We start from the raw sequence: 13244 nt of genomic DNA, 5'->3' as shown, positions 1-13244 counted from the left end.
ACAAAGCACGCAGGGTATGGAAGACACTGAACCGATGCTGAGCAAAGTCAGTGGGTGTGGGGTCAGGCCCACCTGGAATGAAATCAGAACCACTCCTGATCAGCGCCTGTGAATCTGACACTGTGTCTATTGAGTAGGGGCCTGGGGAGAAAGGAGCCCACACCCACTCAGCTCTGACATCCCGGGCTGCCAAGATCCCCTGCATGGCGCCAGAGTAGGGGACACAGGCAGGAAGCTCCAAAGGGAGGTAAGTGGATAGCCCAACACGGATGGGAGAAAGGCACAATCTGTCCATTTTACAGACAAAGAAACTGAGCCATGGTTGGCCCAGCCCCCGTCTGGGGGAGGAGTTGAGGAGTAGAGTCCCCAGGAGCATGCTGTCTCTAGCTCTGCCTGCAACGGTCCAGGCTCCTGTGAGGGTGACAGCGAGGTTGGGAGAAGGAGTTACTGAGGCTCCAGAGTTCCCTTCTCAGAGGGTGGGCAGAGAGCTCAAGCCCTCGACCCCCAGGCCCTTTGACAGGACTGCTGGTGGTGCCCTGCCCTGGTAGTGTGACAGTGGTTCCTCACCCCATCTCTTGAGGACACTTCTGAAGGAACCCCAAATCCCACCACAGTGACATGCCCCAGCCCCTCTTGCAAAACTTCACACTGTGACAGGGGCTATTTTGAGGCCCCTGGGAGCAGGGCCAGCCCCACCCTAAGCCCAGGCTCCCCTCCCTCCAGCTCCCAAACCTGGACTCCAGGTCCCAGCTGCCAGAGTGGAGCCGGGGTCCAGAGGGTTCCAGCAGAGTCCTCTCCCCGGGTGCTGAGCTCTGGACTCTAGGCAGAGGGTGGTCACCCCACTCACACTGGTGGGGAGTCCACAGTGCAGAGAAAGGAGCAGATCCAGTCCTCAGAGAGCTTCCTGTCCGGTGGCGAGGGACGACCCACACTGACCCAGCAGAGAACAACTCAGAGTGGACCACAGGCTGGAAGAACACAGAGATAGTGTACTGTGGGCAAAGAGTGATCTCACGGGCCTGCAGGGAGGCGGCGGCCCTTGCCCGTGATCAGCAGAGCCCAGAAAAAGAGAAAATCAACATGGGAAAACAGTTGCTACACACCCTGATACACCGCTATAACAGGCAGAGCCACCCTCCTCCCTTCAGGAGGGCACCCTTGGCATTTTGGTGCATAATTAGGTTCAGCGAGGGGACGCCCAGAGCTCGCCTCTGCGTGTGTGTGCAATCCAGTTTTTGATCCTGTCTCTGGGCGAGACTCCAGCCCAAAGGCCGCGTTTGGCAGTCAGGAGGCCTGGCCTGGCTACAGCAGCACATCCCGGCCTCAACGTCCTCATGTGAACAGAAAAGTAATGCCCCCCTCACACCCCTACTGTGGGATTGAAGAGAGAGGGCACGGGGACCCGCCTTGTAACTAACATCTGGCAAGCGAGGGGCTGGCACTGTTCCCGAGGTTTTCTAGTTCGAAAACTCCATCCTGCTTTCCCACCTGTGGTCCCTGGGCACTGGTAGCTGATGGCCCTACTGCGTCCGTCCTCCTTTTACCTGTCCCTCTGCCCTAATCCTGGTGGATGCTCACTCTGCATCGGGGCCGGGCGAGGAGAGGGGGCAAGGGGGCGGGGCAAAGCAGTGAACTGGGAATCCTGTCCCCTTGATAGGCTCGAATGCCTGTCAGTCATAACTCCCCCGGAGCGCCCGGAAGCAGGCGATGGGCTGCAGAGACCCCCGGTGGCCACCATCGGAATTACACATACACAGAGAACTCGCAGTGGTCTTAGTCTCTCTCTGTCTCTCTCTGTCTCTCTGTCTCTGTCTCTCTCCTCCTCTCTATCTAATTTCTTTTTCTTTGTAAATTACATCTTTTTAAAATTAAATCTTAAAATTGCTAGCATCCACTAAAGAAACAGCTGTTAGGGTCTTTCATCTGTTTAGGTGTTAATTACACAAATGTTTCTCTAGTGTCCACAGGTGGACAGTTAAGGGTGCAGAGATGATGCCAGGTCCATCCTCCCACCAGCCCCTCTGAAGACCCCTGATCTCTTTGCTCTCAGCTCCCCTCTCTCCCTCCTCTGCCAGGGACCCTCCCTACACTTCCTCACTGGAACTGAATCTCCACCTCCCCTGTCCCCTCAGTGCCCACAAGACCTCCCTAGGTGGAAGCACGTCACTGATCTACCAGACAGGTCTGGGCATGAAGCTTCTGACCACCCCTGGGGCCAGTGGGGCTTAGGGCTCTTGCTCAGACCCCTAAGTGCCCCGAGCTTGTCATCCACCTTCACCGTGACTTTCCCTGGAAAGGAGGGTGAGGCCAGAGCTCTGCAAAGAAGAGGCGGTGCACAGAGAAAGAGAAAGAGTGGGCAGTCCATTGCTTGACCACAGTTTCCTCCTGGCCTTCTCGGCTCCTCCTCCAGAGGCTGGTCACAGGAAGGGGCACCTGGGCCTGGAGGAGAGGAGCCGCCTCTGCAGAGACCCGGGAGCTGTGTGCCCGGCAGGGCTGTGCCCTCCAGTCCAGATTCGCCTCTGCCCTCCCAGGTCTCCCGCTCCCCACCCCGGGCCTTGACCTCTCTCCTTTCGTCTGTCTCAGAGACACTGGAAGAGGCAGGCGACTCAGGCCCCGCTCCCGGCTTCCCCTCTCCAGTGCCCCCCACCATGTCCTCTCCCACCAGCACACTGGAAAAGGGCCATATGGCCCGGAGGTTCCCATTCCCACAACTGCTACTGCTGCTGCTGCTGCTCCCAGGTGAGGAGAAAGGGATCTTAAACTGGGAGGGGAGGAGAGGGGGTGACAGGGACAGCAGGGCCCGGAGCAAGTGGCTCTGTGGCCAGAGGGCTGGTGGCGGGGCTAGTCCTGGCGTGGCCCCGACCAGCAGCCTTGTTCCCCAGGCTCATGGGCACTATCAAAGGCCCAGGAACTTCACCGTGTGGCAGGGCAGACGCTCTCTGTGAGGTGCCAGTATCCGCCCAGGGGTGGCCCCTACCAGAGCAAAGGCTGGTGTAAGGAGGTGTCGAAGTTCACGTGCCTCAGGCTGGTCACCAGCTCCAGACCCCGCACGCTGACTCAGATCTCTCAATCCTCAATCTGGGACGACCCTGCTGCTGGCTTCTTCATTGTCACCATGACTGGTCTGAAGGAGCAAGACTCGGGACACTACTGGTGCAGAATCTACCACACTTCCGGAAACTCTGTCGATAGGTCCTTAAGGTTCTATCTGGCGGTGTCTCCAGGTGAGCCTCTTCCCCGGGTCCCCTCGCTCCCTTTTGGTGCCTCCTGGTTTCCTAGTCACGGAAGCCAGGCTGCTGGCCCTCTATCCCACTCTCGTAGGAAGGCTGTTGGGGACGTGTGCCCGGGGGATGCGCATATGTGCACACACACACACACCCTCACACACAGTCTGTCTCGATTTACAAGCCTCCTCAAAGATGCTCAAACGGAGCAGTTGAGGATGCTGACCAGTCTGAGCTCCTCTGACCTGGCCAAGGGGAGCCCCAGACAGCCCGGCATCTTTGGAGGAGACACCTGTACCTGGCACATAGTAGGCACTCAAGTAAATGTGTGTCCACTGACCACAAACCGCCCCTCACCATGTTGGTATCAGGTTGGTCTTTCCATTCTGCCTGGTCCAGATCAGAGGTCAGCAAACTGTGTCTGAAAGCTAAGCACGGTTTTGATTTTTTTTTTTAATTTTTTTTTTAAAGATTTTATTTTTCCTTTTTTCTCCCAAAGCCCCCTGGTACAAAGTTGTGTATTTTTAGTTGTGGGTCCTTCTAGTTGTGCTATGTGGGACGCCACCTCAGCATGGCTTGATGAGCGGTGCCATGTCTGCGCCCAGGATTCGAACCAGTGAAACCCTGGGCCGCCGAAGCAGAACACGAGAACTTAACCACTTGGCCACGGGGCCAGCCCCTGAAAGCTAAGGATGGTTTTTTAATGATTGGGAAAAAATGGAAAGTAAAATAATATCTTGTGATACGTGAAAATTGTAGAAAATTCAAATTTCAGGATCCATAAATAAAGTTTTTTGGGAAGACAGCCATGCCCATTTGTTTACGTAATGTCTATGGCTGTTTTCATATCATAATAGCAGAGATGAGTAGTTGTGACATAGACCGCATGGCCCACAAGTCATAAAGTAGCTGTTCTCTGGCCTTTTACAAAGTTTTGCCAACCCCCAGTCTAGATGAGGGCTTCTCAAAGTATCCGTGGTTGCAATGGACTGAATGTTTGTGTCCCCTCCAAATCGTGTGTTGAAATCCTAACCCCCAATGGGATGGCCCTCCACCGGGGCGTCTGGGAGGTGGTTAGGTCCTGAGGGTGGAGCTCTCATGAATGGAATTAGTGCCCTTATAAAGGGACTGCCTGCCAGAGAGCTCCGCATCCTCTTTCTGCCACGTGAGGATACAACCTGGAAGAAGGGCCTCCCCAGAACCCCACCATGCTGCCACCCTGATCTTGACCTGCCAGCCTCCAGCACTGTGAGAAATGAGTTTCTGTTCATAAGCCAGCCAGTCCGTGGTACTTTGTGACAGCAGCCTGAGCCGACCAAGGCAGTAGTAGAGGACCTTTTAAAAAAAATCTCCAATTCATCAGTGTCTATGTTTTTGGTAAAATACAATAAAAATAAATCACCAGAAACATAACAAGAAAAAACATATAAAATACAAGCCCAAAATGCTTATTAGATTTGACAGGTGTAAAATTACATTTCAACAAATACAATCAGAACAAACATAACATAGGGAAAAAACTTTTAATTATAAAAGTTACAGGGAGGGGGCTGGCCCCGTGGCTGAGTGGTTAAGCTCGTGCGCTCCACTGCAGGCAGCCCTGTGTTTCGTTGGTTCAAATCCTGGGCGCGGACGTGGCACTGCTCATCAAACCACGCTGAGGCAGTGTCCCACATGCTACAACTAGAAGGACCCACAACGAAGAATATACAACTATGTACCAGGGGGCTTTGCGGAGAAAAAGAACAAAAAAAGTTACAGGGACTGGCCCCTTGGCCCAGTGGTTAAGTTCGAGTGCTCTGCTTCGGCAGCCCAGGGTTCGAATCCTGGGCGCGGATATGGCACCACTCATCAGGCCATGCTGAGGTGGCGTCCCACATGCCACAACTGGAAGTACCCACAACTAAAAATACACAACTATGTACTAGGGGGCTTTGAGAGAAAAAGGAAATATAGAAAAAATTTTTAAAACTTAAAAAAATTACACACATTCATTGAAAGTGTGCATGCAGGTAATTGATGTAGTAGCTTAACATTATACCTGTAACATTTTATTATACCAGTAATTTTTGTTACTGGTATAATCCTAACCAAACAAAACTGATCATAATTAAATCATAACTAAAACAATCATAACTAAACACAAAGTTAGAAGTGAAATAGCAATTTTCTGTATTAAATGTCAATATTCACACTTGGAACAAACACTCTAAATATCCACATTTGAAGATTTTAATGTGACAAATGAGCATTCTTCTTGCTTATTAACTTACCTAATCTGAGTAACATTAGTGACATCATAACTCTCAGGGGAAAATGTATAAAGAAATTGTTTTGATGCTTTGTTTTAATAACACTCATAGCAGAAAACTGGTCTCACTGACGTGTGTTGACAGAAATACAAAAAAAATATTTTTAAGCAATCTCAACAAGCTCAGTATTTTTAACTTTTACGAAAGGAAGCACGTGATGCTGTATTTTCAAAATGCATTTTCAATCCTTCATCAGTAGCTAGTTCCAAAATTTTATTATAAAGTATAATTATATTTAAATTATCTTTTGATGAAAAAAATGGATTCTGGATCTATGACTTTCCTATGCATATATCTTCTTTTGACAGAAAATAAAAGTCAAAACATTCTATCAAATTATTAAAGCTTTTCTATGAGTGCGTACTTTTGCAGATGCGCAATATTGAGATCATCACCTATTTTGTTGATCATTTTTATTAAATTCAGAACACGACATAATTTATAGAAGCTATCCTTCTAAGCTTCTTTTGTTTTTGTCCTTAGATTTTATTTGCCATTGAAAAACACGTTGCCTTCCTTCCTTGCATGGAAATATTAATATCAAAGCTCTAACAGAAACAAGTCTGACTGTGAAATTCACATCTTTAAAAAGCTGGTACTAAACTGGTTTCTGTCTTGCGCAAACATTAGGAGTTCTTCCCGTAGATCAAAGATTCTCGACGTGGCATTCGATAACGACTGCTTAGGATCAGTTTCCGTGTCATCACATAATAAAGAGAATGATTTCAAATTCTGTACATTCATCTTTATGTAATCCACAATTTTTACCACGTTGTTAAGCATGCCGTTCAGTTCAGCTGAGTGTTTTTCATAACAAGACTTTCTCAGTGAAGGAAGCAGTGCATTGATTTACATTCTGGCCCAAGGCTCCTTAATCTGAATGCTACTCCAGAATGCTTCCCTGTCATAGCAACTGCAGCCATCAGAACATACTCCTTCAGATTGCACCTATAGTAAGAGAATAGCTATCTTAGCAATATTTGTGCATTTTTCAACTTGCTGTGAAAAATACTTTGCTAGCTTTACAGTTATGTGTTAATTAACAATGGGGGTAGGTTCTGAGAGATGTGTCTTAGTCGATTTCATTGTTGTTCAAATATCACAGAGTTCACTTACACACACCTAGATGGTGCAGCCTCCTGCACACCTAGGCCATAAGGTACTAATCTTATGGGACCACCATCATATATGCGGTCCCTCATTTACCAAAACTTTGTTATGGGGCCCATGACTGTATTCATTCTGGGAGTGGATCTTCCATATCATTAGCTAATTCCTGAATACCTGGAGCTAAAATATCCTGGTTTGTGCTATTTAAGCTCCCTTCCTTGCTATAGATTAACCCAACACCGTGAAGCAAACATCTGCCTTGCAGTCTTTCAACGCTGTTTCAGCAATTATAGAGTTTTAGTCTTAGCAACTTCACAAGAAGCCCACAAAACATTAGAGTTTATATGTGAAATATTGACTGCTTTCAAGAGCATTTTTTTTTTAAAGATTGGCACCAGAGCTAACAGCTGTTGCTGTTGCCAATCTTCTTCTTTTTATTTTTCTTCTTCTCCCCAAAGCCCCCCCAGTACATAGCTGTATATTCTAGTTATGAGTGCCTCTGGTTGTGCTGTGTGGGACGCTGCCTCAGCATGGCCTGATGAGCGGTGCTGGGTCTGCGCCCAGCATCTGAACCATGGAAACCCTTGGCTGCTGAAGCAGAGTGCGAGAACTTAACCCCTCAGCCATGGGGCCGCCCCTCCAAGAGCTCTTTAATTCAATGCTCTTTTTCGTTGTTGTTGTTAAAAATGATTAGTTTGTTTTGAACTTGTGTTCAAACACAAGTTCTTATGTTTTGTATGTAAATGCCATTTGTTTTTATGATGTTTTTGCTTCATTAGCCAGTACACCTCAACAAATAACTCACTGGGTTTTAGTACTTCGCCATGAATCATAGTTACAAAACTCACACTCTCTGAGCGCCATACTTTCCCATCGCTGCCGTAACGAATTACCGCCAACACCGTGGCTTACAACACCACAGATGTGTGATCTCCCAGTTCTGTGGATCGGAAGTCCACTGTGGGCCCCTCTGGGCTAACATCAAGGTGCCAGCAGCCTGTGTTCCTTCCTGTAGGTTCTTAGAGAGAGTCCATTTGTTGCTCATTCAGATCTTCGGCAGAATTTGGTTCCTTAGAGCTATAAAACGGAGGTCCCATTTTCTTGCTGGCTGTCTATGGAGAGCTTTCCCAGCTTCTAGAGGCGGCCATATTCCTTGGCTCATGGCCTCCTTCCTCCACCTTCAAAGCCAAAGATCCTTTCCTCTCTGTCTGTAGCTGGGGCACATTCTCTGCTTTTAAGTCCTCGTGATTAGATGGGACGCACTCACATAGTCTCTCCATCTCAACGTCTTTAATCTTAACCACCTCTGAAGAGTCCCTTTTGCCACGTAAGGGAACATATTCACAGGTTCCTGGAACCTAGGATGTGGACATCCAGGGGACTGTTGTTATGCCCACCACAAGGAGGGATGACATTTTCCAATAAAACCAGTACAAACTCTTTGGGGTAACTTCAGAAGGGAAATTTTCTTTGAAATCAATTCCACTATCATCATTTAGTTTATTATTACTGCTACAGTCAGAAAAGATATGTCTTTTCTTGATGAAAAGCTCAGTGACTTTTGTTTTGCTATGTGTTAATTAGTAATCAAATTAGCTAATTACTACTCTAAAATTAGCTAATCATGTTAAACTCTAAACTTAAAAAAAAACAGGTTTGATTGAAAATTAAAATGATGGCAAAAATAACAAATGATAAAAATAATTTTTTCAGGCGTTTATACACTATTGGGTTATAACTGACCAACTAACCTTAACGTATCACAGGCAGGAATACGGTCCTACTGCGTGTTACTGGCACACAGCTTGCTCCATGCGCAGCTCTCTGTGCCACTTTGGCAGCACTCGGACTTATCTATATCCCGTTCAACCAGATGAGTTTACTAATCTTGCTTGGACCTTGAGGCAATGTCAAATTGATATAAAATCTCAAAATCCTTACTCCTAATTTCTGTATTTACTTTGTGGCAAGCAGGTTGCAATTTGTGGACCGGCGCCAGCCCGTCACACATTCAGTGGCCCAGGACTAGAATTTTCTGAGCGTCTCAAGGACCTCCTCCAGGCTGGGAACATGGGTAGTTCCCAGCTATCATTCTGGGCAGGCTTGGAGAGAGTGTTCCTGTGGGACAGGATGGTGTCCGCATGCCCGTCAGCCTGGGACTCTCTCCAGGGAAGACCGTCCAGGGCGGCCCCTGAGCCCAGGGGTGTCCCAGCCTCAGGCACCCTCTCTCCTCTGGGCCTCTCCCAGCCCTTGCCCCTCTCTTTCCCCCCCCTTTGCGGGAGACTGCTCCCCTCAAGGACCCTGGGTGGGTGTGTAGACTTGGCCGAGGACGCTGAGAGCCCCCACTTCCTGTCACAGCGTTGGGGCTGACACTGTGTCTTTCCCATCTGGGCCTGCCTCTGCCCTCTGCAGCCATTGTCTTCTCTTTATCCTCAACAGCCCCCAAGACTTCTCCAGAGATGCCCTCCCCACAGCCTCCCCTGCGGGCTCCGAGCACGGGTAGGTCTGGGTCTTCCTGGGAAGGAAGAGCAAGCAGGGCAGGTGGTCGGCAGGCAGGTCACAAAGTCTCAGAGTCAAGAGGGGGCTCCATAAAAGGTACTTACGCAGGCCGTTGAGGCAGTGGGGCCTGCGGGCTGGCCTAGGCTCTGCCACAGAACCAGGAGGGACAGGGCCGTGACAGCAGCCCTTAAAATTCCCCATGAGGCTCCCCCTTCCCCTAACGGCCCCAGAAGTGTGCGAAAGGGAACGATGTCAGAGATGAGAGCTCCTTAAAGACCGTGGCTGTTTCCACACTTGGGGAGGCCCAGAGGTAAAGAGGGCGCATCCAAAGATGTGGAGCTGCTCAGAGGGAGGCCCGGGCCTGCTGACTCCTATTCCAGTGCTCCTCCTGGACCCAGGGACACCTCCACAGGCCCCACATAGAGCCTGGGCCGCAGGTCTGTCTAGTCCTGAGCCGGGGGACTTCACACACCAGTCCCCACTCCCCAAATTGGTTTTCTCCGAGGCTGATGAGCTTCTGTTCTCAGTCCAGACCGGTCCCCTGTTCCAGCTTTCCTGCCATCAGGAATAGGTGGGCCATCCCGTCTGCTAACCAAGGTCCCATCTCTTTCCTTGGCAGCCTCTGCCTCCATGCAGGCCACCTGGGCTCCCCATGACCTGGTCTCATCACAGACCCAGAGCTGTGTGTCCCCGACTGGAAGAGCTGGAGAGACCCCTGGGGCTTCCTCTGCTATCACTGCCCCTTCACGGTGAGTTCAGCTTGCGACCCTCATCCACACACGGGCCTGGCTCAGGGGCCCAAGGACAGAAGCTGCCACCCCAGGCTCGGTCCTCTCCCCTTTCTGTCCCTCTGTCCTCCAGGCAACAAAACCCCACCCCCCACTCCAGCCCTGCAGCCCCCAGTGCCCTGGTGCCCCTGCTGTGTGGACTCCTCGTGGCCAAGAGCCTGGTGCTGTCAGCCCTGTTTGTCTGGTGAGTGGGGTTCAGGCTGGACTTGGGGGGAAATGGAGCAGGGAACAGCCTCTGTCCCTGGGTAGAGAGTTGGAGGGGAAAAAATTATAATCAACAGCACTCTCCAGATTAAACCCTCACTGAATCCATCCATCTTGGGTGTTCGTTACAAGCCCAGCTTTGTCTTTCAGCTGTAAACTCTCACGCATCTTGTCCACATTTCCCACCCCTCCCCACTCTCCCTCCCCCTCTAATTCATCCCTCCATTCATCCCTCCGTCAGTAACACCGACAGGAACAACCAGAAGTCCCTCCCACCGCCTGCCCTTCATGGAACCAACGCCTATGCGCAGCCCCCATCTCAGAAGCTGCCTCATCCTAAGTCCTGAGGGAAAGAGGGTTACACAGGAGGGAGAGTCACAAGCTCTGGGGAGAAGGGGACACACGAGGGAGCACAGAGGTGGGGCTGAGGGAAAGGTGCAGGGCCAATGAGAGAGTGAGGAGGACGTGGAGACAGGACCAGGTCAGGCCAGGAGCCAGCGTGGGGAGAGAGGGACACGGCCAGAGAACGATGCCAGTGGTTTCACGTGTTTCTCCCTCTCAGGACCTCACATCTCAGGACCTTAAGGAATCAACATGTGCGGCACAGAGGGAGGTCTCTGACGTGCCCAGCTCGGCGCAGACCAGGCCCCTGGGCACTTCCTGCTGAGCCTCGGGACCCAAGAAGGACGGCCAGTCTCCCTGGAGTCCTCAGGAGCTCCTCCCTGACCTCTGAACTCTGCCTTTCCTGCGAAGAAAAGGCCAAAGCCTCCCAGAACTTAAGCCAGCGCCCTTGGCTACCTTCCTCACTCCAGTGCTGAGGATTTCCCAGCTCCGCCCCCGTCCAGGTCCAGGCCCACTGCTGGCTCACACTGTGTTTGCCTCTGGGCCAGCACCGTCCAGACATGGGAGCCAAAGCCCAGGACAGCACCTTTCCACCAAATCAGAGTCACCACTGCTGACGGCTCCCACTCCTCCTCTTCCCTTCCTCCTCCTACCCCCACCTCCTGCTCTCCCTCCTTCTCATCCTCCTCCTATAGCCCCACAGCTCAGCCAGGCCCCAGATCACTGCCGACATCTCTCTCTCCCTCTCCCCTTGCTCAGCCACACACTGCCAAAGCCTCTCTATCTGCTTCTCTCTGTTGCTTCCGTCTCTTCCTCCTCGTTTCCAAAACCCGTCATCTCGCACCTCTGTGTGGACCACTATGTCAGTCACCTAACTGGTGTCCCGCCTTTGCTCTCCACGTCCCAGATTGTTCCCCCTTATACATCCCTCTCAACAACACCTCTGTGCACTTTGTGTGGGAATTGAAGTCCAGGGTCATTTCAGGGCCCCATGCTCTGCCAAGGTCAGCCACCCCTTGCCACCATGTCACTGTGCATCCCCCATGCTGTCCTTCTTGTGCCACCAAGATGGCCGCAGGCTCGGGAGAGAAGTGAACCCTCCTTTTTCTGCACAAGTTGAGCAGGACGCTCCTCACGACCACGAGCGAGGTGGCCCTGGTCTGACGCCCGGCGCTGACCCTCCCTACTGCTGTCCTCTCTCTGACACTTGTTATCTCAGTGTTGGACTTTCCAGACTGAGCCTCTAACTTTATTATCTTTTCTCTCTTGTTCTTCATCCATTTTTCTTTATTCCTGCTTTCTGGGAAAGTTCCTCAAGGTTACAGTCCAAGTCTTCCATTCAAAGGTTTACTATTTATGCAATCACATGTTCAAGTTTCTAAATGGTCCGTTTGTTCTCTGAACGTTCCTTTTTCACCTGCATGTTTTATTTGGGGATGCCATATTTTTTCTGGCAATATTAAAGTTTTAACTTTTGACGTTTTTTTTAAGCCTTGTCTATTTTCTGTTTCCTCCAAGTGCCTTTTTGTATCTTTTGTTTTCTCCTTTCATTGGCCTCTGTCTTTCCTCAGATCTTTCTGGAAACCTCTGCTGCTTCTCGGCAGCCCATCCATATTTAAAGGTTTGGATGCTCAGTGTGTGTGTCATGGACTCTAGACTGATTGGGCAAGAGCATTTTAATGGACTGAATGTGTCCCCCCCAAATTCGTATGTTGAAATCCTAACCCCCAAAGTGATGGAATTAGTTGGGGGGTGCGCCTTTGGGAGGTGATTAGGTCATGAGGGTGGAGCCCTCATGAATGGGATTGGTGTCCTTACAAAAGAGACCCCACAAAGGTCCCTACCCCCTTCCGCGGTGTGAGGACACGGCGAGTAGACAGCCCTCTGTGAACCAGGAAGCCCTCACCAGACATGCAATCTGCCGAGTCGCGGTCTTGGATGTCCCAGCCCCCAGAACCGTGAGAAATAAATGTGTGTCATTCAAGTCCCCCGGTCTGTGGTATTTGTGTTATAGCAACCCCAATAGACTAAGACAAGCATGGTTTTGTTTTTTTCTTTGACAGCTCAGTTTCTCCAGAAAGCCTGTCCTCCTTGGGGGTATAAGCCTGGATGCCAGGGTTCTAGGCGCCAACTGCAGCAAAGCAAAGGAGCCCCATGCCCAGGGTCTGTATCACTCCCTCAGCCCCCTGTTGAAACACACTGTCCCGCTCAGTGGTGCCCTGAGCGAGCATCTCTGTGATGCACCCTCATCAGAGACTAACTTGAAGTTCTTTGCAGGGTGCTGGATGAGAGCAGAGAGGATGTGGGCAGCTGACCCACTCTTAGTCTCACGGGAGGTGAGGAGTGGAACTGCTTCTCAAGCGGACTTTCAACCTACTCTCTGGTTCCCAGCCCCCGCTTCTCCTCTGCCTTCTGAGATGCTCATGCCTCCAATTTCTAAGAGTTTTTGAGGTCCTGAGATAAAAATGACTTGCTTCTTATTTCCCCCACTCCCATCCTTCTCTGGTCCATTAAAGTCATCCAATTGTCACCCATCCTCAAAACTTTTATGGAGCCCTCTCTTTATCCTTGAAGCTGGCTTTATACCCTACTTACCCATCTACTGCCACTCCCCTCACACAGCTTCCACAGCTCCTTAGCAGAAGTAGAGGGGCACCTCAGATTTTCCATCAAACCAACCCTCTCAGCACCCGCCCCCGTGAGGAGGAGTAAGCGAGATCCCAGATGTCCCTCTGCTTCTGTGAAGACTCCTGGCTCCCCCTCCA

The 13244-nt window shown here is 50.6% G+C and overlaps 1 protein-coding gene across 1 annotated transcript; it reads left to right on the top strand.

The window, feature by feature from the left end:
- The first annotated feature begins 2479 nt into the window (after nt 1–2479).
- Nucleotides 2480–11077, top strand: NCR2 (natural cytotoxicity triggering receptor 2). Its single transcript, XM_046641357.1, has 5 exons — nt 2480–2739; nt 2883–3224; nt 9765–9894; nt 10007–10119; nt 10714–11077. The coding sequence occupies exons 1-5, from the start codon at nt 2649–2651 to the stop codon at nt 10953–10955; spliced, it is 918 nt and encodes a 305-aa protein (XP_046497313.1). The 5' UTR covers nt 2480–2648; the 3' UTR covers nt 10956–11077.
- The last annotated feature ends 2167 nt before the right edge of the window (nt 11078–13244 follow it).

The sequence above is a fragment of the Equus quagga genome, chromosome 15, assembly GCF_021613505.1.
Source record: "Equus quagga isolate Etosha38 chromosome 15, UCLA_HA_Equagga_1.0, whole genome shotgun sequence".
Classification (NCBI taxonomy): Eukaryota; Metazoa; Chordata; class Mammalia; order Perissodactyla; family Equidae; genus Equus; species Equus quagga.
This window is presented reverse-complemented; position numbering and strand designations above follow the sequence as displayed.